At 43.1% G+C, this 25,620-nt stretch overlaps 1 protein-coding gene across 5 annotated transcripts in view; it reads right to left on the minus strand.

Moving 5' to 3' along the window:
* The window catches only part of mef2cb (myocyte enhancer factor 2cb), a 62,401-nt gene extending 37,666 nt beyond the window's left edge, over positions 1 to 24,735 (minus strand). For all 5 annotated transcript variants that reach the window (XM_059337970.1, XM_059337969.1, XM_059337966.1 and 2 more), the window contains exons 1-2: positions 24,498 to 24,735; positions 2,713 to 2,927 (exon numbers count right to left, since the gene is read on the minus strand). In XM_059337970.1, coding sequence (XP_059193953.1) covers positions 2,713 to 2,766 — 54 coding nt within the window. In that variant the 5' untranslated portion in view covers positions 2,767 to 2,927; positions 24,498 to 24,735. The remainder of the gene's footprint in view (positions 1 to 2,712; positions 2,928 to 24,497) is intronic.
* Between the last annotated feature and the right edge of the window lie 885 nt (positions 24,736 to 25,620).

The following is a 25,620-nucleotide window of genomic DNA, read 5'->3' on the forward strand; positions in this document are numbered from 1 at the left end:
GAGGGTCTGAGTGGTCGGGGGGCTTGGAGCCAGGGCTCACACACTGCTGCCCACTGTCCAGAGCTCTGGGCAGCCAGTCAACGCCAGGGAGGCCTGGCCCTTCTGCCCCTGCTCTGGGGAAGTGTTTCGGGGCCTGGGGGTGGCAGCCCAAAGTGGCCGCCCAGAGAGAGCCAGGCCCAGTGCCCACTGTGATGCTGCCGCTGCAAGGAGGGCAGGAGTGGGGAGGCAGTGTAGCCCTGTAGGTGGCAAGGTAGCGCTGACAGCCACACAGAGTGGTGCCACTCCAAAGGCGACTGCAGTATGAAGTGTGTATGCAGGCATGTAAGAATGAGGGGCAATGTTACAATAACTTTATATTGCTTTTGGACAGAAACAGGAACTGTACCATTTTCTGTTAACCAACTTTATCAGTCACTGAATATTCATATTATGTCATATAACTATTACTTCTGCTGTATCTTACAAATCACAATGACAGCATCAATCTGTTAAACACAGAGGAGCTTTAAGCAAAACTTTTTAGACATTAAAAGTAAAAGTATGTAAAGAATGTGAGGTTGAAGGGGGCTCTATACAAACTCCTCTGGTGTTTATTTGGCTTTGGCTCTGGGACATTTCCTCAAAAAGGAAGTGAAAATATGCAAAGCCAAAGCTTCCGTTTTTGTTTTTTTTTTCTTTTAAGAAGAAAATTTAAGTTTCTGTGTCTGTCTCTGTCTTGTGATGTCCACCTCTTCACAATATGGTGATGTAATGTATTTAGGCAGAAGGTTGAATGACACTGAATGGCATGTGCTCATGCGGTGCTTTCCACATGACTGGATGACATCATGTCAGTAAGAATAGCAATTCAACTAAAACAAACAACTAGAAAAGTAATCTATCATATCAGAGATCAAAACAACAAAATCCAGTGATATATTGATTTTCCTTTCCCTGAACCCTTTCTCCTCTCCTCTCCTTTTCTCCTCCCCCCCCTTCTGTAAGTAAAGCCCGGATATCTCAGGCATCGATTCCCCTCAGGTGTCCTTCCTGTCTCCCTCTTTCCCTCCTTATCCGCAGGAGCCGGAGTGCCTAGTGCAACTGGCGGGCCCAGTCTAAGGTGGGATGAGAGAGAAAGGGCTGAGATAACAGTAAGGAGGAAGTGTGGGTGCTGCAGCAACACGATAGCTTTAGTCCTCATCTGAAACTCTGTGACCTCCTCCTTGCTCTTGTCTCTGTCTTTCTCTCTGCCCGTCTCTCTTTCAATAACAAATACATAAATCCGAATGCAGAGCACATAGGTGCATACGGTACTGCACATACTGTTAAATATTTCGCATGTATAGATTTCACTCGCTACTGTATGTGCTGCAGCTGTGACTCTAAAAGCACCATGTTTTTGCGTTGAACACGATGCGTATCCCAGACAGTAAAATCATGATTACTGGAAGTTTAGTCTTTATCTCAGGTACACTCACATCCTCACTCTCCTCTCACTATCCTCTTGCAATCACACTCATTGAGAGCAGTCATGACAGGGGTCGCAATCTGCTTCAATTACTCCTCCAGTACTGCCCAATCGATTCCTTGAGCCTTTTTATGTCACTTTACTCGAGCTGCAAATTACAAGTGTTTGATAAAGCGCTCTGTGAGAAACTGTTGTGGGCTATTCTTGTGGAATTCAGATGATAAAGACGCGGTACAAGCGATGAAGTGGGTCTGTGTGTTCAGACAAGGTGTTTGTGCCTGTGTTTGACCTGGGCTCCAGGGGCCACGTTAGCAGCGTATGGATCCAATTGGGCTGCCAGGAAGCTGACAAAGTGTCAGTGGTCAGTCGTGCCACAGGAAGTGATCAATTGTGGGCCTCGAGGGCAGTGCGAGAGCTCTGTCTCTATCTATTTCCTGCCACAGACGGTAGTGTCTGCTTGAATCAGGCTGTCCACAATTTATTATGTCTCTCTCTCAAGTAATGCCAGCTGTTGATAAAACAGTGTCTAGCAAGAATTCCATTGTTGCTTGGTTTTGGTAAATGACCAGGATTTTTTTTTTTTTTACCCAAATGACTGTACAGTATTGCTGGTTTAAAAATGCATCTCTTGTGCAATGCAGAGGAAAGCTACAGCACTTCTGCTCTTACTGATTTAGCTAAAAAAAAATACTGTTTCAGTGTTTGTCTCCTTCATCTCCACCCTGTTGGCCCACTGCGGTGTGTCACTATAGACCATCCCATCTCTGTTTAGTTATTTGTTTATGTTTTTTCCCACCCTGACTCTCCGGTGCTACCACCCTGTTCCCGGTAATATTCCACTGCCAGTGAGCTAAACTGGGTGGCATGGTGTGAGAGGTTGGGTGTGTGAAGGGTGCTACAGTTGTGTGTAGGCCACAGCCCTCAGAGCGGGCAGTGATATGCAGAATGGTTTTTAAGAATTACAAATGTTCTCATGCAAATCCCTTTTTGGAAAACTCCTCCCGGCGCCCTCACACTGGTTTGTTAGATTGAGGGGAAACAAACCTGCCATTATAACCCAATGGAACTCTTCCACCCAAAGCAATAACTGTGCTTTCCCCGCGTATACTTCTCTGTCGCCCAGTTCACATATTGCCCAGACTCCCAGAAGACCTTCATTGTTGAGGGCTATGTGGGGTGTAGGGTGTTTCTCCTTCCTCCATCCTCCACCCCCACCTCTCCCCCACCCTCATACTCATCCATCCTCCCATCCCCCAGGGACTTACCTGTCTGTTGCGTTCATCCATAATCCGCGTGATCTGAATCTTTTTCCTCCCCATCGTCCCCGTCGCTTTCTTTCTCTCCTCTTTCTAAAGAACTTTATGCTTTCTTCTCTCTCCTCTTTCTTCTTCTTCTTTCTCTTCTCTTCTGCTCTTCCTTTATCTGTGTTTTTTCTGCTTTCTATTTGTTCCAATCAACTCAAAGATTCCAGCATCCGTACCTGCAAGAAAGAAATGGGGAGGGGGAGGAGAGGAGAGGATAAGCATTAAATGAAATGAAATATGGCAAAATACTGAGAGGAAAAAAATAATAAAAGTGGCATCATGGCAGCCACAAGGGAGGGTGAAGAAAGACAAAGAATCTGTCAACAATGTTGTGAGAACCGCTGTGTTTTTCACTGTCGATATCATGCAAATCAGTTTTTGCATTTTTTTCCCAGGCACCGACTATGAGAGGAGACAGCGCTGTCAGGATCTCGCTTCGTTCACAGAGAGTTTGACAGTGTTTTGGAAGTGCCGCTAACTTAAACGCTCTAATCACCAACACTGTAACATTACCTCCAGACTGAGAAATACATTTTGTTTCTTCCCACGAACTGCACTGTATTGACAGTGGAACTGCCAGACACAGCTTTTTCTACTCTATCTGCAGCTCATCTCCAAAATGGCAGACATGGGTCGCAGGATAGAATACAGATGTAAAACCGAGCTCAGTCTTGCCATATTCAAGCAAAACAAAGCCAAAAAAACAAAAGAAGAAAAAGAAGAAAAAGTGCCAAGAGTGATCTTTTGAAACACGGTAAAAGGACGTTTCTTAGAGACAGAAATCAAACAAAAATTTCAACAAGAGCTTAATCCAGCTGGAGACATTGCATGTCAATGAGAGCATCTGAGGAGCATCTAAATAAGTGCACTTGTGCGTTTGCTTGTGTGTGAACGTTGGAGTGTGTGTGTACCCGTGTTCAAGGAGTGGAGGCCAGCAGCTGATGAGCTGGACTGCATGTGCGAAGAAGAAAGCTGCGCTCCAAAAAGTTTACGTGAGTGAGGGACTGTGTGTCCGTGCGTGCGTGCATGTGTTTGTGTGAGTTTTCACGTGTGTGTGTGTGTGTGTGTGTGTGTGTGTGTGTGTGTGTGTGAGCTTGGCTAAGCCAGAGCTCCAGTGCATCTCTCCAGAGTGCTAAAGTAGGCCAACCCAATCTATCTCAGGGAGGAGCAGAAGAACTGTTGTTGTGTTTTCTTTTGACAGTAGAGGTGATAACGTCCCTCGTTATGCAAATGAGCATCCCATTATTTAAGCTCAGTGCAATGCAGGGGAGCTGTCAGCGCCGTCACATAAAAAAAATAAAAAAATCCTCCATCTACCCTGCCTTTTTTTCTCTACTTTCCCCTTCTTCTCTCTTCTCTCCTTTCTGAACCAGATTTCCGGCACCTGGCAGCACAAGCATCAGACATTGATGTGGAAGACGACACCGCTTCACCAAAAGACATGTCAGTCTCAGTCTCTCTCACTATCACTCTCTCTCTCTCTTCTCTCATACACCCTTGCTCTCTTCCTCACTCTCTCATATTCTCTCTTTTGCACAATCCCGCACACATGCATGCACATTGTGATGCTCTTCCCCTTCTTTCCTTTTTTTTATCTTCCCCCTAACCTGAATCTATGTATTTATTGAGTAACATGCATGAGAAAGCACAAGAAAGCTATAAACCCCTGAGGTGAGCACAGCACATTGCTATGCACTTGACCTCTTTGTGCTAGAGAGTAGGACATTGATAATGAAAGCGCGTAATAGGGACATCCAGGGATACTGTGTCTCTTAGTGACAGATGAAGGCCTGTAGGAGCATATAACTAGATCTTTTTATTTGTAATAGAAAACACAGGCTCTATATTTCCTACTTGGTTCTTTCAAAATCAAGTGTTTAGTTCAGTTTAGTTAGTGTTAATATGATGATGTGGGCTTTATAATCCATACATAGATTTATTTAATGTTGGGAGGGTTACTTTTAAAACATATTCCACGACAGCTTAATGAATGCATGCCCTAAAATGTATTTTGTAAAGTATTCCATTAGATTACTGTGGAAATTAAATAGGAAATCAAACTAAAAGGGCACTGGAGAGTGCAGATGTCTGCCAAAGTCACGTCCTATTTTGCAATCTTAATGAAAGTGAAAAATAATTCGTATATCTGTCCCGTGATTTGGATCCGCTCCAAAATTTAATTGGTTCTTCCTTTACCCATGCTACAAACCTCCACCAAGTTTCATGAAATTTAGGCTCATAGAATTTCTGTAATCCTGCTGACAAACAAACAAAAACATAATCTCCATTGCGGAAACATGTATTCCCTTCAAGAAATACATTTTTTTAATCAGTAACTGAATTCAGAAAACCATCAATTAAAACCTCCAACTGTTATCAAATACAGTTTTATTTTAAAATACATAATCCTGTTATTTGTATTCCGTTACCAACCATGGATTTAGTAAGTAAATTCAACTTGTAAGTAATAACATTGCATCTAACATTGTGTATGTTATAAGATTCTCTGCCAAAACCTTCCATCACATTAAAATGGAAAACAAAGTGAGACAATACAATTTGAACAATGATGAAATACATGACAAAAAACTTCCTGAGTTGATGGTTTGGAATACGCCCACTTATGGAAGAAATGAGATACAAACATAAATGCATCATTTGGCAGTTAGGACAACAGCCGGACTGCACCATCATAATAATAACAAGATCTAAAATAACTCTGTGGCAGCTCTGAAGAGGCTATCCAAAACATTTTAGCATTGCTCTGCGCAAACACACCCATCCACAGACAGAAAAACAAAGAGCTGCCCTCTGGAAGAAAACAAAGAAGGATGTTGTCAGACAAACTAGGATTACAAGCCAACACTAAGGCGCTTGGCACAAGACAGCCAGACAAGGATATCAATCAAGCCGGCATACTTCAATCACAGGCTGACAGCATCTTCCCCTCCCAGTCTTTGTGCTCAACACTACCCAGCCCGGGCATCGCTCCAAACAAGGAGGCGTTACCTCCGTGATCCCTGCCTCCTGGCCTCCACCTCCTCCTCGTTCCTCCCACAGCCCGCTGAGCAGAGCTGAACCTCTCAATGTCAACAACCGCTGGGGCAACACCTTAGGCCTTACGTAACATTAATGCTAAGACTAAGCCCGTGTCCTGAACATTTAATCCCTGCTTTTGGCTCCCAGCAACAGCCAACGCTCCCCGAGGTGAGGCTCTGCTGCCGCTTAGCCCCGTGTCGGCGCCTCCCCGCGTCAGCCCTCCCCTCCTTCTCCATCCCTTCTCACTCTTGCCTCCTCTACCTCCTCCTACACAACGAGGCAAGTTCCCTTCCCTCCGTCCCCACCTCTCTCCCGCCAACACCCCCCGCTTTTCCTCACACCCGCCCCCGTCCCATATGATTGCCAGGCAGCTTCTGGATAAGAACTGAGTGCCCACCTCCTCATCGGGCTCCCTTCCCTCTCCTTCTCTCGTGGTAGATAGAGCATCAGTTAACTTAACAGATTACCACTGAATCACTCAATCCAATTTAGCCTCATGACGCCAAGACGGCGAAATGGAGGGAAATGCAGGAAACAAGCACTGCTTAGAGAACATGGTAAAGTGGCACAGGGCGGTAATCCTTGACTGGAATTTTTCGCAGTGGACTGACATTGACACCTGACCTTGAGAGGGCAAATGAGGTGAGAAGGAAACAAGAGGAGAAATGAAGACACACAGAGCGACTCAGAAGAAAGAACTAACAAGCTTGTGCACAATAAGCCAATTTACTAATCCCAAAGTAAGGCGTAGGGAGAGAGGGAATGAGCTGGGGGAAAATGAAGAATACACAAAAGAGTTTCTCTATGTTCTCCGTGGAGTCTGACTAATGGTATCCCGGCATTCACACTAGCTCGGTAACTGGAAGGAGGCCGGAGCGAGCGACTGCTAGGGTCAGGGAGCGCGCTGGCACCAAGCAGACAGAAGGACAACAGTCGCTCCTCTGCTTGTTTTTTATCCTGGGTCTCAACTCTCCGTGCTTTGAGCTGGAGAGGTGACAATGAAAGAGAAGGAGAGCGGAGAGAGGAAAACAGAGAAATGGAGAGAAGAGAGGGAAATGGAGTGAAGCATAAAGAGGGATCTTTTGAACAGGCACCAGGCCTCTCCAGGGGGAGGGGAAGAGCTGTACCCACGACCCTCCCATCTGTTAAGCAGACGGACGGAGAGAGAGAGAGAGAGAGAGAGAGAGAGAGAGAGAGAGAGAGAGAGAGAGAGAGAGAGAGAGGGAGAGAGAGAGAGAGAGGGATGAAGGTTGGGGAGGATGGGAGAGATGGAGAGGGAGCAGCGATTCAGCACATAGATCTAATGAGCATTCTCTCTCTCTCTGAGTCTCAGAAGTGGAGCTGAGAGGACGATGAGAACATATACACTCAGTGCACCACAAGGCTTGATTCTAGGTCGCCTCTCTCCCAAGTGTTTAGTCACTAAAAACTAATATACAGCACATGGTGCTTTTTCACATTCTAATAGACGGTCTGTGGGGTGCTTGTTAATGTGTCTTTGTTATTGAGGACAGACACTGAAGACGAATCAAGAAGAGGGGGCGACAAAAACAGGAACTTTACCTTGACTCATGCTCGGGACTATTTGTCACTTCGGAAAACAACTGCAGACTTTTGTTTGTGAATGAGCTGAAGAAAAGTGCATGAACCCTAAGTTCCAAGAACAAAAGTTTCGTAAAATCAAGATTAGTTCTGCAGAATTTAATTTTGTAGAAATGTTAAAATGAAACTGGAAGTTGTGTGAATGGACGTGTAGAATTTTGCTGATGCCGATTTCCTCGTATCCTAATTCTACATGTTATAGCAAATTGGGGAAGGTGATTTATCATGACAGGATTGGCGATGTTTTTCCAAGAAACCCCACCTCAGCAGCACAGCCGCGGCTCATGGTACATCTGCAACACATTTGGTAATAGCATGTGTCCTGAAAAAAAATATATAACGCCAGTATCCCCTATCCTCCTAGGAAATGTGGCTGTGAGGATTTGAAATAACATATTACACTGCAGTAAGTAAACCTTTTAGGAGGTGTATGGTACATTAAATAAACGCTCTCTCTTTTTAAATAAACTCCCATTTCCTTGAAGAGGAGGACGAAAAAAAAGAGCTTTAATATGGTTTTCCAAATACAATCTGAATGTCAGTACACACTCACAGTGCTCCATTTTTACTTGAGCATTTCTGTCATGTAGAAGATTTTTTTTTTCAGATGTGTAGATTTTTTGGAGGTTTCTTCTTTGTGTTTTTGATGTAGCTATATATGCCGGTATAAATGTGATGTGTTTGTGAGTGCATTTGTGTGTTTGTGCTTTATTTGGAAATAGTGGTGCACAGCACTTTATCTCCTGTCAGGGTGGATGGAGATGTACCAGCAGGAATGAGAGGAGGGGAAGGATCAAGCAAAGGAGCGAGTCGATGGCCAGGCAGGATGGGAACAGAAAAAAATGTGTATCAGGTCTCATTGTGCCTCTAATGTCATTACAGGCAGTGACTCCTCTATGTGGCACGCTGCACTCCCCATCTGTCAGAGCGAGATAGGCAGGGTGACGAATGGCTATCACTGCTACTTCCCTCAGCCCCCACCACCCCCACCCCCACCACTCTAATGTCTGTATCTTTTTTGAGTGCTGAGGGAGAAGAGTGACCTAAACCTGGGCGGTAGCCCACGCGTAGGTGGGCCTCTATGGCTCTGAATCTCGGCAGATATTAGGGCTAATTTAACATGTTAGCGGCTAAAGAGATTAGCAACATGTACATCTGGGGATTAGAGTGATAGTGGTGGATCATCTTATAATATGTTCATTCCTTTTTCTTTTTTTTCCCAGTGAGCGTTCCTGCTAAACTTGAATTTGAGAGGCTGTAGTGTGTGTGTGTTCTTTTGTGTGTTTTGGAGGATATGTCTTCACCTGTCTCTCTCTATTAGCTCATGATTTAGTTGGATCATTAGTGAGACAGAGACAGTTTTACATGTATTCTATTTTCAATCTCTATGTGCCTTAGAACTGAGACACCTGTCTATTGATGAGGAGAAAAGTGAGCCAATAGCCTGTGGTTGGCACAAGTTTTATACACTCTGTCAAGCACTCATAAGTGTGATTGACATTATGGAACAAAGTATATTGTTATAAGTAGCAGCTCAAGTGCTACAAGATGAGCCCTAAATTTCTGGCCAACCAATTCCTCAACTTAAAGCTTCATACGTCAACTTTAAACTTAATTGATTTTCATACTAATGAGAGTCTGCCAGCACTTTCCCCTCTTATCCTTCAATCCCACAGCTCTGCCCCGGGGTCTTGGAGGACAGAAAGACAGGAAACACACACACACACACACACACACACACACAGCTCAGCGGAAGGATGTGACATCAGCAGGCACAGACAATCAAAGGTGCTAAAGGTGCTTCCTTCCCTAAATCACCCCGTTCAGAAAACAGAAATTGGAAATCAAAATACAATCGGCCACAGCAGATGATAAGTGCAAATAAACAGACGCAATCTGTTAAGACGACTTTTTAATTTAAATTAAATTTAACAAACCAGAAACTTTTTCAATCATGCAGTGTTTCCCAGCATATTGAGAAACACTGACTGGGAAACTGGGGGGAAAAAACTGTTAAAGTATAAAAACTTTCTGTCTGCCTAAATAAATAATATTACATTTGAATACATTGCATGAAACATATTTTGATAAATATGTTCCTTTGATTAGAGTGGTATTGCATGAGTTCAAAATATCAGCTGTAACATTTTTTTCCTTTTTTTTTTTAAACCAATAATTTAGCACCTTAGCTGCAAAAGCTTTCCATCACAACAGCAATCAAACTGAAATGGGATGAACATTTGTAAACTAAATGAAGTTTCCATTTAAAGAGCAATTAGAGATAATTCACCTGTCTTCTTCAAAATGCATAAATAAACAGAAGCTCTATTATGTGGCTGCAATTACACTAATGTGTCTGCTTTCCATGTAAAAGGTGATGTAAAATTATTTAAAGAAAAACTTACTGTACGTTATTATTATTATTATTATTATTATTATTATTATAATTATTATTATTGTGAAATCAATCAGTCCCAACAGATTGATATATTCAATTGTGGTTGTATTTTAGTAAATCTATATTCTACTGAATACGGCTGTTTACAGAAAAAAATAGGCCTATTTAATTTACTGTTTTTGATATGAGACACTTTAATTTTTATTGTTTTTGAAGAGTTTTGTCAGCTGTCTTATGATAGTATAAGGTAGTAATGAGCGAGTTGAAATGGAGGTAGAGGAGTGTGGAGCCCTGCCCTTCATTTGGGCAGCTGCACGTCTCACTCAGCACCAGCAAACAGGGGCCTTGGGCCATCAGAGCAGCAATGGAGGCAGGTAGCCATCCGTCAGAGCCAGTATGGAGACAGGTGAGAGCCATCTTTCCATAGCCCATTGCTGACTTCCCCAAGGACAAAATGACTTGACACAATGCGTCAACCCCCCTCTTTGAAAGGAGGCCAAGGGCTGTAAAGCCGCAGCTGCTGGGCCAAAGGCAGACGAGCAAGAGGGCACACGTGAAAGCCAGGAGAAGCTAGACAGACGGAGATAGGGAGGACGAGTAGCCGATGCGGTTAAAAAGGCATTCCCTGTCGACTGTCAGCAGCTTTGTGTTGTGACAGTGGCTTATAGCCATGAGCGATAAACAAATAAACTTAGAGGACCGCAATGACAAACTTGCCACACACATACCCTTGTGCCAAGCTGGAAAAAATGGTATCAGAAAAAAAGGAGAAGAGAAGAAAAAGCAGAAGCATAGGCGAGCCACAATTTGGAGAGGCCCCGGAAAGGCTGGAATGAATCACCATTTAGCGCATTCAGTCTTTCCATGGCATGAGCATAAGGAGGGGCAATGGATGCATTCAAGTATAAAGCAGAGATAGAAAAGATGACAGAGAAAATAACAAGAATAAACTTAATAGAGGTGACACGTGTATAAGGTGAGAAGGAAGTCGGGTAAAAGGGTTTTAAAAAAAAAAAAGAGGTTTTGAATATGGAAGTGGTGCTGATTGTGGTGATACGCACATCTGATGTTTGAACACAAATAACTTACACTTAAGTTTCATTTTATCAACACTGACGCAATTTCTTTCAGTTCTCTCTCTCTCTCCCTCTCTCTTGGTCTCTCTCTCTCTCTTTCCAGCCATTGTAAAGTCATTTACAAAGCTCTGCCGCAGGTCATGTTTTCCAGTGAGTGTAAACCACTGTCTCAATTCACATGTTGCCCCGCGCACCGCAGGACCCAGGTGTAACCAACTGCTCACACTGAAGGGACGGGAACAGAAAATGAACACACACACGTGCACATGAATGATCACAAGTGTGCGTCGAGGTGCACTGATAACTCATCCCCTGCTTATCTATTATGTTCATAAAACAAGGGGGGAAAAACAACACTGTAATGAACAATGAACCAACGCAGTGGAATAGCAGTAAAAACCCTTCAATGAGTGTACCCAGCCCCCACAGGAACAGCCGGGAGTCATGTCACTAAGAACACAAAGCACTGACATATTCACCCAATTATGTTCCCTGCCGAGTATGACAATGTCTCAGGATGTTAGCAATGTTCTCCAGCGGGGGGAGAAGGGCAGAGAGTGCGTGTATGTGTGTGTGTTTGTGTCAGAGGTTTGAAACCGAGGCTAGGGGCTCGCTGCTGCACGGGCCATGCTTACTTATGTTCAGCAAACTTCCCAGTAGTCGTGTGCCCCTGCTCCTCCCCCACCCGCACTGTATCAACACCAGACATCATGGTTAAGAAGACTCGCTGATGATTTCATCACACCCCCACCCCTTTACTCTTTCTCTTTGCCACAGCATTCTAATCACCCTAATTAAAAGCTTTGTTCATTTAGAAATCTCTGATGACAATTTGTTTCACTCTACCCTACAGCAGTGGTGGCTGTGAAGAGAGGAGAATTAAATTTGATCTTCTGACAGCAATTATTAAATGCTCCCTCCTGGCCTCAATTAAGACCCGCAGGCTAATGCTAACATGGCTAACCCTCATGCAACCACGAGTTCCCGGCGCACTTCCTTTTTCTACACCAGCTTCGTTTTGTCACCCTTTTTAGCGTGTGTGCATGCCTGTCTATCAACTATGGAAATGTGTGCTTGCTTATGTGTCATTATCTGTTATGCACACTTGCTGATGGGAAGAGGTAAATAAAAGATTTCCTTTTTTTCTGGCTGTTTGTTGTAACTAAGTCAGCATGTGTGGACGGGCAGCTCTATTTTGTGGAAGTTGTGGAATTTACTATTTTTCTTTTTCTCGCTTCATCAGCAATTTTGGATTCCACAAAGAAACTGTTACGTGAAGTGTTTATTTCTGTAGTTGTGACCGTAACAAACTGCTGGGGGTCTTCTTAAGACTTGTGTTGAATGTGCTGAGGGCCTCAACTTACTTAAAATCTTAAAAAAAAAACCCTGACACGTATCATAATTAGCATCGCTCTTAAATTGAACTAAACACACATACCTTGGCTTCGTGTCTTAAAGGGAAAAAAAATTGACCTTAAAAAAAAAAAAAAATAAAAGAAATATAGTTAACACTCTAAAGAACTCTGTCTCTCCCTGCAGTTGTGACACTCCAACAGCATTATGTGTCATGGTCGCAGCCTTGCTGAGCTGAAGTGAGAGCCTCAGCACTGCTTTGAGTCTATGCACAGCGTGTGGGTAATTTGCAGAGAAGTAGAAGGTTGCACACTTCAACAAGGATGTCCTTCATAGATTCGACCTTCTGTTTTTTTTTTTTTTTCCTCCTCCGGTCCCTGTGCTCTGCTAGGAAACCGAGTAACCTAGATCGTGGAGTAGGGAGAGAGAGGGATTGTGACAGAGAAAGAGAGAGACAGAAAGAAAGAAAGCAAGAGAGGTATAGAGAAAGACTGAGCAAAAGAAGCAGTAGGACAGATTGAAAGGAGTCAGAATTTGACACCGCACCCAACACTTAAAAAACCTACAAGGATGATGTCAGGTTCACTCCTCTTTTTTTCTGGTTACCGCAAGCTGATTGTGCTGATTATTGGTGAGCATTGTTTCTCTGTTGACGCTGCGCATCATTAAACAGAGATTGTTCCACTGTTGGTGTTTGTTTAAGCAAGGCTGGTATAATGTTTCCAGGCACTGTCTCTTCGACACACACGCACACACACACACACACACACACACACACACACACACATGCACACACACACACACACACGCACACACACACACACATACACACACCAATGTAAACCCGAGACGTAGGTTGTATGCGTTGCATCTATAATTTATGTTACTCCTGCGCTTTGTTTCAATTTAAACATAAAAAAAGTAAATTCAATCCAAAGCAGTATATATAAGACGTTTTTTTTTTTTCAATCTCTATGATGAAAAAATGTCATAACATATACTTGGGTCTTAAAAAAATCTGAATCTTTTTCAGCACAGGACTCCTCTCACACTGCTCTACAGTTCCCAGAGGAGGTGGGGTGCATGAGGATAAAGGTTGTATGGAGTGTGGCGGGTGTGTGGTGGCATACGGTACCTACAGTTCAGCCTCTGTTTAGGGGAGTGGCCCCACCAAGGCCAGAGCCGGGCCAGACCCAGTCCAAGCCTCTCATTAGTCATCGGCTGGGTGCCGCGTTCCTTTTTGGAGTGGTTAAGGGGGAACCGGCGAGGGTCTGGCAGTTCTACTCTACTCCACTCCCAGCACCATCACAACCCGACCTCATCAAAGCGAGCGCTCGTAATTTGTCACAGAAAGCAGCCAATTAACATATGTTAAGGGAGGAGGGACGACGCGAAGAAGGGAGGAGAGGAGGGGAGGGTGAGTGAAAAAAGATAGCGTATGATTAAAGAGTCTGCACAGCTGCACAAAATCAAGATGGCAAAGAGAGGTTTGAAAGAGACCTCAGACCCAGTAATCTGATAAAGCTTACTGTTACTTAACCCCCATAAGCAAGAGAGAGAGAGAGAGGGGGAAGGAGAGAGGGGAGAAAGAAATAATAGAGACAAACAAATATTAAATTACTGCTGTGAAGCTACATGCTTTGGCAGAGTGCCTCTGCTCTCAATATGTGGTTACAGTGAAGGCCACTGTATCACATGGAGATGACCCTCTTGCCAAAGCACTACTGCTGTTTGACCACGCTCTATTTTTAGCGCACCATTGTGCTCAACGTAGTTCACAGTTATGCTAAAATCTGCCAGGAACTTCTTTTTTTAAACTTTTTTTTTTTACCTCAAAATTTGAATGCCTGGTGCACCACAGCAATTTAGCTCCCTTTCTCATGAAACAAAAAGGTGTTTTTTCATTTTTCATTTATTTTTCTGTCATAAAGTCACAGACAAGTTGCTTACATTCTGACTTGTTTGTTTGCTTTCAAATTCTTGTTCCTCATGGTTGGTTTTTAACATGCTGTGTGTGGTTATTTATGCATGTGCGCAAGCCTGTGTGTGACTGTGTGACTGTGTGCCTGCGTGTGTGTGTGCATTTATATGTCTGTTATTGTTGATGTTGTTGTTGTAGGAACATCTTGTGAAGTGAGTTGTGTGATATTTTGCCTTGTTGTTGGATATGGTGGCAGGCTGAATGCATTAGCAGTGCACGCCGATGCCATTCTGTGTTCTGTCGTCTCTCAGCCACCTCTGCCTTGTCTCTCTACTGCGACTGATCACACGGGCTGACAAGCAAGTTTGGGTCTTCGTCTGCCGCACCATCCTTCGCTACGTGGGCTCCGACTCTTTCAGCGAGCAAAATAATAGAGGCGGGGAGGAAGCTTTAAACAAATTTGAGTGATTTTGGATTTGTACGTCAAGTCGTGGGGAAATCCCCCCAAACATCAAAAAGGCAGCAAACTTGAACAACAATTCTTTATCCCTAATACAGTTATTTGAAAACAAAGATTGTTATTAATTGAATTAAATGTTATTTTGACTGAAGTCTGAGATAAAAATGGACAGTAAAACCACAAATGGCCTACAGAAAAGCGTACCCTACACTATATATAAATCATGACTGTTTCTTTTTTCCTCCTCTTCCTCTCTCTTGCACTCTTATCCTTGCCATCAAGCATCAATCGTTATTTATTTATTTTTCCTATTTGGGAAGTAAAGAGCTAAAGTGGAGGAGCGGAGGAGTGAAGGAGTGGGGGATGGAGGGACGGTGGACAGAGGGGGCGGCGGCGAGTTGTGTTTGGTTCACAAGGCTCGCTGCTTGGTTGAATTTTTCTCTTCTCTTCTCCTCTGTGTTGCGAGCTGGTGGTTCAGTGAAGGACCTGGCTGCCTGGAGTTCCCCCCCTCCACTCAAATCCCTCTGCTACGAGCACAGCTGCACCGTTCACATAACCTCGCCTGCCCCCTCCTACTCCCCCCCACCCCCCTCCAGCTAATGATAGCAGAGCACGTCCCCTCCACAAGGCAACAGCTTTTTCCACTTCATGTACATACACACATACACACAAACTTGGCCCGCGTGCACTCAAGATCATCGGACACGCGCGCAGACTAGCGGGCACAGCATATCCCTTTTCCTTCTCTTGGTTCCTTCCCTTCATTTTTTCTCATATCATTCAATTTCTTCCCCTTCTCTTCACCCTGAGAAAAATCCCCCGGCCTTATGACCCAAAGAAGGCCTGAGAACGTCACCCCCCCACATACACACAGACACACACACACACACACACTAAACCCCTTCAACTCCAAACTCAGGGTTTTTCTTCCTCTGCACAGCAAGTGACCTGCATCACAGCTGTGTGTGGGAATTTGTACGAGTGGGTGTGTTTGTGAGAGGGTTGAGTGTGTGAATGTATGTATTTGCACATACCTGCGCACGTCAATGTTCACACCACGTATGCTGCATGTTCATTGTGGTGTTAGAGCTTGTGTTGTGCATTTGCTTGATGTGCATATTTCTGTTGTGTGTCTTTGTAAGCAGAGGAAGAGGGAGGTGAGGGCAGCTCTGGGCTTCTGCTGCACCTACTGTGCATTATCCCAAATAAACAACTCATTACACGTGTACTTAACCAAGGGGAGCTGGCGAGCAGTGGAAGCTAATCCCCGTTATCGTTCCTAGCGTTTCTCTTCCGATTAGGCTACAGGGAAGAGGAGCGCAAGAAGGTAGGCTGCTCAGTGCAGGAGGAGGAAGAGTGAGGAGGAGGCGAGAGGGAGAGAGAAGAAAGAAAAGCGTTTGAGTTAACTTCCCACAAGTGCCTTTCTTACTTATACTATCCCTGCTCACTCTATCTTTCTCTCCCTCTCCAGCTACCCTCTTGCCTTCTCTCCCTTCTTTTCCCTGTGGATTTTGCACTGCTCTTCCTTGTTTTCGACCATCTCTCAGAACTGGGTCATCGACAGACTGTGCGGCAGCATTTTGAAGAACATGGGAGGGAAAAAAAGCGTGTTCTTTCTATGAGAACAATCCAAGGCTTCTTTAACAAGTAGCCCGCTTATCAAATTAAGCTGTCAAAAGCACATTAATAACAGGCAGCACAATTCCCTTCACAGAGAAAAAGGGAAAAAAGCACATTCGAAAAAAAGGGAATGGTTTCTCTTTCTCCGTATAGAGACAGTCCACCAAGGGCAGTAAAGCTTTTCAAAGATTTTTCCCTCTCTCTATGTCTCTCTATTTCTCTCTTTTGGCCCTATTCTGAATATGACTATTGGCCCCGGATATGAGGGGCCAAGATGTACAGTGGCACTCATTTAGAGGTTGAACAATATCTCGGGCTAGGATACAGCACAGATGATGCTCATGTTTAATGGAATTACAGGCTTAACATGTGCTGTTTTTCCACTTTCTACTAGACAGACTCCATTTACACAGATAAAAGAGCATCTCAGTGTAATAACGTGGATTCAAGACCAAATAATTAGATGGTTCGATGGAGGAATGTGATGCCCAGTAAAGGATAAGAGGAATAAGCGACAAGACTGTTATCCGCCCACATAATTGAGACATTAAATATGAGTTTGACCCGAGATGATCTGAACCTTTTCATAAATAAATAACTGTTGGATGTTAGCAGTATAAACAGACTATAGTAAGTCAATTCTACACTCAAACATCATTGTCAGCAAGGCGCATTCACACATGTTTTTTTTTATTAAGCGCTCCATCATTCAAAAACACTGATTATACTGTCAAAAATAATAGAGCCAGATCATCCCATAAGAAAGTGAGAGCAGAATGTGAGGGAAACAGTGTACATTGACGCAAAGAGAGAAAGTTAACACTCCCAGTGCTGTTCACATGGCATATGCCTGAGATGCAGAAATGAAATTAACAAGACACCTCGGCATACAGATGGCGGAGAGGAGAGAAAACCACCCTATGACCTTACACTCGTAGACTAAGTGTCAAAAAAACACACTTCTCATTATGAAGACGTTCTTTTGTGTTGCCATCTTGACACTTCTTAAAGCCTTAGTGTTTGTGAAAAAAATTAACTTTTTTTTTATAATCCACACTTTACAAAATCTGACAGTGTCAGCTAGGCTGCTCATGTTGAACTGCAAGCCCTTTTGTGTTTTACTCCAGAGACTGATTTTCTCACACCCTCAATTTGAGTCCCATCCTGTTTCCCCGGCCCCGAGGGGGCTGCTCTGCCGTAGCCCGGAGTGGGCCGGCGGTGGATGGATGTGACGTGTAGGCACTGGGACTCTGCTGGAGGGAGGCTGGAGCCACGACAGGTATCCCCCGCACTTCCTCGGCTATTTATAAAAGCATGAGTCCAGCGCAGGGCCAAAAATAAGACGGAGGCCATTTATATCCCACATAATAAAGGCGACTCACTTCTTTACGCATGCAGTATAACATTAACACGCAAACACATGGCCAAGAGCGCAAAAATATCTACCAAGAATTAACAACTGATACTAACAAAGTGAAAAACTCCACACTAGACAATGAAACCATCTCTGTCCTCCTATCGAGCATGCTCAAACGTGAACATCCACACACATACACACCAGACAAAAGTCAATATCAAGGCTGAGCTATTTCTGTAGAGAGCACTATTTAGGAAGTGTGGGCTGGGTGCCAGTATTCTCCTCAGTATCGTCTGGGCGTCATTGCACTGCTGCTGTTATACAAACTCACCTCTTTCCTCTCTCACCCGCTCCTCACCCTTTCCCCCCAACCCCTTGCTCCATTGTCAGTGCTCTCTCTCTCTCTCTTTCTCTCTCTCCCTCTCTCTGTGTGTTTCTCTTATACACACACACACAAGGTTATTTGTTTTTCCACTGGGTCGAACCACAGTGCCAGGTGAAAGCATCTATTGGCAGGATAAAGAGAGTGGCTGGTGTGAGATCACAAGGCCCCACTCTGCCCAGCAAACCTTGAAGTGAAGCTGGAGTTTCAAACAAAGTGCCCCCTCATTCATTATACATGCAACTGCACTGAAAATCTCCTTCCGCAACACCATCTCTTCTCCTCTCCCTCTATCTTCCTCCCTCTCTCCTCACTTCGTCCCTCTCCTTTTTCTCTCATTTTTTTCCAGACAGAGCATCCATAAAGTATGAATAAAATTAATGACATCACGAGCTGCACTTTGGAAGAGCCACTGTAGGAAAAAGCCATACATCACGGGGCAGAAGGAGCCGGCATGAAAAAAAAAAAGTTTAAAAAAAAAAATGACTGAGAAAGAGAAAAGGGGTGTATGCGTGTGTGTGGGGGGGTGTTGCTTCACCCTTCTCCGCCTTCAGGGCACTTCATATTGCTGTATGTTATTGTGTATTATTAAGTTTGATTTCAGATTACAGTTTAGCTGAAAAGTTTGAGCGTAATTTATTTTTTCTTTCTTTTTCAAATTTCTTCATGTAGCAGCAACACCCCTTTTCTTTGTCCTGCTCTCTCCTGACTTTCTTTTTTTTTTTTTTTGGTCAGCTGAGTAATGTAAGTGTTCAAAACAGTCCTGTGCTGCGCATTCTTTTACAGGCTGGCCTTTGGTGTGGGAATGGCACAGATGACAGTGGAAAGGAACACTGGTGTGGACTTTGGCAGGGCACGGCCTGGTTAAGCTGTGTGCTGTGCAGAAGAAGGAGAGTGTGGATTCTTATATACTGTAGCTTTTTACCGACGTAGACGTTGTTAACAGCATTTGCAACGGCACGGTCCCCTCTGAGTTGAGCAGCGAACCTCCTGATGTTACAAACTTTGCCCAGATATGTGAGACTCAAAAATGAAAAATAAGCATCACATTTAAGGCTGTAATATTCTCCCTTAGAGGAGAAAAAAAAGATAGACTTAACAATCGCGCTGCCTATTAGTGGCAATTTAGTGTGACACTGTTTTATTACAAGAGCGACATCACACAAAAGCCTGACTGGGTAAAATTTAAGTCCTCTGAATCTAGTGTGAATACAAGATCTGCTAAAAATACGCAACAGCCATGTGAAGCTCTGCAGCAGCGTGGATGGGGAGCAGTGGCGGCAGCGGCGCAGATCGTGGCAGACGAGTGAGCAGGGGCTTCAGATGGATGTGAGCTTGTGTGAGGCCAAGGCACAGAGCTACCTCTGTGCGTCTCACTGGACTATGTTGCAGAATGACTCGGCTATGTTGTAGTCGTGACAAAGATAAATTACAGCCACTGGAAAACATTTCTACATTTTTTTCTTCTCACTCTCTCCCCTTCTCCACACCTTTTTTCTTTTTTTTTGCCATTGGGTGTCGTCCAAATCTGTGCCACACTAAAGGGAGATGGTGAAGCAGTGGGGGGGGGGTGTATCTTTATGAAAATATATTAGGGGGTAAGAAGTTGCCCCTCACCGTTCACAGGTCAGGTACTGTGTTTTATGATGAAACATGCCTTCTGTCGCCACATTTATGCACACGTACACCTCAAACAAACTTCTGAAACTCACTAAAAAGGATCCCTAGTTAATCCGTATACCGCACAATGTGTAGAGCATGTATACACTGTATGTGGTATTACAGACTAGGCTGTTTGGATTCTGCCTTTTACACTGATACTGGAAAAAAGAATAAAAATCTCACAGGAAGGCAACTAAAGTAAGTGTCTGGCGGGGAAGATAATGAACTAATTTATTAACTTGTTCATTTAACTCTCATTTTATGATTTAAGTCTTGGGGCTGAGGATTCAGCCTGATCTGAACCATCCAATGTTTAGACAAAGAAATCCAACCTCTGTTCTACTCTAAATGTTTCTCTTTGTCTTATCATTCATAGTCCTCTTCTCCCTGCACTCCTCCTGCCTTCTCGCCTCCCAGGACTCTCTCCCTGTCCAAATATTTCAGGGAGCAGGCCTCAAGTATGGCGAGGTGTTTTGGGTGTCTCTTTAGGTGGGCCGCAGCTGACGATATGATTGTGTGGTCAGCACTACCGAGCAAAGACCACCCAGCAGGCAGCTGCCGCCATAATGACCAACAGGCCGAGCAGGAAACAGGAAACAGGAAGAAGAAGGCAGGACATCCTGTTCATCTAGATCAGTGTGTTAAGCATGACATCACGAAAGCATCTCTGTTTAATGAAGAATACATGATCACAGGCCTAATACGCTGTCGCTCTGCTCTTAAGTCACCTAAGCTCAAATAAATTTCTATCTGCGTTTTCTCTCTCTGTGTGTGTCTTTCTCTGTCTTTCTGTGCATCTGTCTTCTCAGTTTGCCTTTTCAGCCCTCACACTGACACTGTTTTCCAGACTGCTCCATCATCCCAGACATCAAATCCTACCCTCTTCAGTGTGAGAATAAAGGAGAAAAAGAAATACACGCATTTTCATTTGAATATACACCAGCGACAACCTCACAAAACTCAGACAAAAAAAAAAGAAAAACACAAAAGCACAAACATTCCGACGCGCAAACAGACGGAGACAAGACACAAACTTGAACGTGCACACACACACACACACACACACACACACACAGACACACACACCTCCCAGACACACAGCATACACTGACAGACAAACACACAAAGAAACAGCAAACACAAAGCACAGCACAGCCAGAAGTCTACTTTATGCAGAAATATTCTAAAGTGTGTTTTACAATACAATTAAACATCAAAGGCTGATATATTCCTCTGTGATCTTTAACACCCCAGTGAACAAACCCCATACACCCCCATCCACTTACAGCGCACTGAGAAAGTTGCTGAACGTCACTGCTAATTACTAGATAGAGACAGAAGAAGACTTTGCATCATTATGCAAAAACCAGGACATATTCAAATGTATGCATTCAATCCACCATAAACCACTCAAGGACTGTGTTATTTACTTTAAATTATTATTTTTTAAGTTTGAGGAGTAATTGCAGCTCTTATGAAGATATACAGACAGTGCTCCAAAGGCAAAGAAACATTTGGGTAAACATTTCTAACATGCACAACAGTTAGGACAAAGAAAGGGAGATCTGTTCACAATGAGTAAATAAACACATGGTGAGGTTGAGCCCTGCGCTTTTCATTAGTACCATAAAAATGTATGAAAACCAAGAAGAGACTTTTCCTCCCATGTAGCAAAAGAGGGAACACCTGCCTTGTGCAATAAACAAGAATACAACGAGCCCTTGAGTTATTATAAAACTTAAGTATTTTCATCTGCTTATAAACAGACAAGAAAAGGGTTATTCTAAGCAAATGGCTAGAGATTTCTGCACTATTTGTGTCAGATAAATTTATTTAAAAGAGAGGTTATATTTATTCTATCACATCTGGATAGTGGGTATTCTCTGTTACATTTATTTTGGGTTATTTGCAGTTTATACAGGGATGTCTCTTGACAGTTTAAGATATTATATACTCCTTACATATGAGGTAAATAAGATTCTCTACAATTGACTCTTATATTACCTTCTTATTTGAGCCAAGGGGCATGAAGTCCAATTACAGTACTTCAATATCTACCTGCAGATCTTGCCAACCTGCATTCTGCAAATGAGTGTTTTACTGATGTTTAACTGAGCAAACTCTGCAAACCCCTTCCAAAATATTTGAAACCATTAGTGGAAAAAAAACTTTAAAGCATAGCAAAAGGGGCCATTAAATTATTTGCTTAAACATAAATGCTTCTGATGTTTCCATTAAGAATAATGTTTTCATAGAAGGAGGGAATCTTGAAACGTGCCTTCTGTACAGTATTAAATGCTCTGAGGCAGCACAGTAGTATACTTTTTTTTTTTAAGCACTGATTTTAGACAACACATTATATTAGATTTGTGATATAAGCAACAGTGCATCCTATGCTGATTTTGTCTGAGCACTTTTAAAACACATGGCAAAAACTCTGACCATGGCACACAATGTGTCCCTTCCCTTCACTTAACTAAAGCTCTACTGAGCCCCTGGTGTACAGCAAAGTGCCCTGACAATCGGCTCAATGCCCTGGCCAATCACAGGGACACGTGACCTTCTAATCCCTCTCTGTGTGAAGGGGTAAGAGTTTGTTGTCAGTGTTGGTTTTGTGAATCAGCGCCCAAAATCCCAAATGATTTGTCAAGAGGGAGAGGTCTTAAGAGAATAAGAGAAACAAAAGCAGCACGGGCCAGATAGTGTGGGTGTCGGTGTGTGCATGTGTGCGAGAGTGTGTGTGTGTGGAACTAAAAGACAGAGGGAGAAAGGAGGCAGACCATGCTTTCGCCTAGGCATTTGTGTGAGTTAGCGTGCGACTGCATTCGTGCGTGTGTGTGTGTGTGTTTGTACAGGGTCTCTGAGATTACAGAGCTTGGCTGACAGAGTCCTCTGTGTGTAATCGTTGGTCCACATGCGAGCGCTCACCTTCCTCTGAGCGGATTAACCTAACGCTAAATCCCAAGAGAGCAACAGGCCAGACAGGCCACACAGAACAACTTCATTGACGATGGGCAGAAGAGGGAAGGCCATGTGTAAAATCTTTTTATAGACTAATACATTTTTATATATATTTTCATGAGTAAACAACTCATAGAAAACAGCATAAAGAATTATAAAATAAAATACTGGTGCAGTGCATAAGACACTTCATCTTCTTAAAATGTAAAAAACAAAAAAAATACCTCAAATGTTTCCACTACTTAATATATGCTGTATCTTATTCTTTTTCAAATTAAACCAACTGTGAAATGCAATCAAGCAGTAAGTGACTGAGTGTGTGCTGTACGCTTTTCACAGAGTCACAAATTAGGTTGATATGCTGTAGTAGACTGCAAGACTTTATCACTTTAAAAATGTACTTTGCCTTGAAAATACCCCATTGATAGACTATTTCAAATTTAATAGTTCTTATATATCTCAAAATGTGCTGTGAATATTATAGCAGTTTTATTAATTTAGAGAAACTGCAGCTATTTCTACAATCAAAAGCATTTTTTTACTTTTAAAATGGACTGTATTTATTTCAGGAATATAACTGCTGTTTAACATTATAAGAAATTCACAAGCATATGGGTATAGATATGAATGCTTATATTAATGAAAGTGAGTTAAATGCACACAGCCCAGTCAGTTCCACAATCTGTCGAAAATTAAAATGAAGTGTGCTGTAGTCATTTTAAATTTCATTACCGTCATTAGTGCATCTGCACATTTCATCAGTGGGCCTCATATCCACACTTTAAGTCCTAAATAAATAAATCCAATTGGATTTCTAAAGCTGCAACCTGTGAAAGTTGCCACAGGTTAATTATGGTGTCATTATTAATCCTCTCTCTGCAACAGGTTCAATTGAGCCACACAAGACTGAACTAAACTCATCGTATAAATATATCATTGTTGCTTGAGTGAAAAAAGTCTAAACAGTGTCAGTCACAAAGTCACAGAGAAGAAATTATAATTGAGCTTGAACATGCCGAACCTTCTCTAAAACACTGATTTACAGTACTGTTATCACTGTGTCTCTGGACTGCATGAATTAACGCTCAGTCTGCTTAACTGTGTTCTCCTATGTTGTAGTGTGGAAAAGATTAATGCTTACATTGTCCAGTCTTTTTTAAATATATTTATGAAAGTTGCCTATGTACAGGTTATCTTAAATTTATATTTAATAGCAGGATAATTGTGATCATTAAGGCACTCAGTTTATTACGCTGGTAAAGAATTACATATTCACAAAGTAAGGCCATCCTGCGTATAGTGAGTTTTCCTGCATGCTGTTGCTTTAATTAAGCTAATTATTAGAATTTTAAAAACTTCCAAACAACATGTATTTTTTACATGTTCTATTGTCTGAGTTTTTTTTTTAAGTTTCTTATAATATTATTTTGAGAAATTGAACACATCAGGTAGATTAAACACTACATTTTAAACTAACAGTGCAACTTTTAACGTGCCATCCCATAGCGCAGAAGAGAGGCACACACTGTATTATGTGATATTAAGGAGGGCAGCAGCGTATTCAGTAGCTGTGGCTTTGGGGCTTTGCGCCTGCATGTGGACATGAGAAAGCTACACAAGGTCGAAACAACAGTAACACTACCTAAAACACGAGACAGAGCTTGACTCTCCTAACAGGGCATAAACAGCTAATTGATGTCAGCCGGTAATTATATGACATAGTTGTCACCGGCATGAGTCGATCAGGGTCACAACAAATCAATAAGCGCAGTTAACTGTACTTTGTTGAGGAGGAAGCGCGCATCAAAATAGACCCTCAAGTTTCCCTCTGGAAGATTAAGATTAAAAATACGGATCATATGATGCAACGCGTGTGGTGGATGTTTTTGCGAGTGAGTGTGAGCGCCGTACTTACTTTATTTCGCATGAAATCTTGTCCGGGTGAAGTGAAAGATACAACAAGCGGTCCGCCGGTTGTTTGGTCCGGCCGACTGACAGGAAGGTTGGAGCTGCTGCTTGATGGGGACGGACTTCGCCGAGACGCACTTAAAATCCAGGAGCGCAACTTAGCTGAGGACGTCGCCGGGAGGAAAAAAAAAGTAACCTACAGTACGTGGTAGGAGTCTCTATAATGTCAGAGACAACTACTCTCTCTCTCTCTCTCTCTCTCTCTCTCTCTCTCTCTCTCTCTCTCTCTCTCCTCTCTCTCCCTCTCTCTCTCTCTCTCTCTTCTCTCTCTCTCTCTTCTTCTCTCTCTCTCTCTCTCTCTCTCTCTCTCTCTCTGATCGGCAGTGTCTGCTCAGGAGGCGGCGAGGACGCTTCGCCTGCTCTCAGCGAGGTGCCGGTGAGCGGAGAGGGACCCTGTGGAGCCGCGATGGTTGGAGGGTGGTGCTGCTGTACTGCTGGACGTCCTCGGAGCTTGATGGTGATGTTGAGAGGCTGTTTCTTGTTCCTTCCCACAATCCTGACCGAGTCTTTCCCCAAGCCCTCTCCTCTCTCCAGTGCGAGGAGAAATAATCGAATTTTTTTTCCTCTTTTTTTTTTGACTCCTGAAAGGGGGCGGGCTCACATTTCCCAACTCTACTTTAATGAAAGAGGCACGGCTCTTAATGCTTTATTATCGCGCCAGCCCCGATAGAGTGGACGCACAATTACTGCTCAGAGAGGACCACTAGAGGAAGATGATGGGGGATGTGTGCTTTAACTAATGAACCATCGAGAGCACGTTGAGCATCTTTAGTCGACTTTAGACAGTTAAATCCAGCCGCCAAAGTTGGTGTGTTGTTGTGGCCTGTTTTTTCATGCATATCACATCAGAAAAAAGACAGAAAAGGTAAACCTCTACACTCAAGAAATGGTAGAAGCACATAAAACACTTTACTTTCTCTCTTATGTTAAGGGAAATTATATTTAAAAACTCATGCAACTGCATTACACTTATAATATAATATGCTTCTTGCAATAAAAACTGGGATCAACTCATAAATCTTGTTCAGTAGCCCCCAAACTATTCAATTCTCAACAGATTTCTTCCATGT

The sequence above is a fragment of the Centropristis striata genome, chromosome 7, assembly GCF_030273125.1.
Source record: "Centropristis striata isolate RG_2023a ecotype Rhode Island chromosome 7, C.striata_1.0, whole genome shotgun sequence".
Classification (NCBI taxonomy): Eukaryota; Metazoa; Chordata; class Actinopteri; order Perciformes; family Serranidae; genus Centropristis; species Centropristis striata.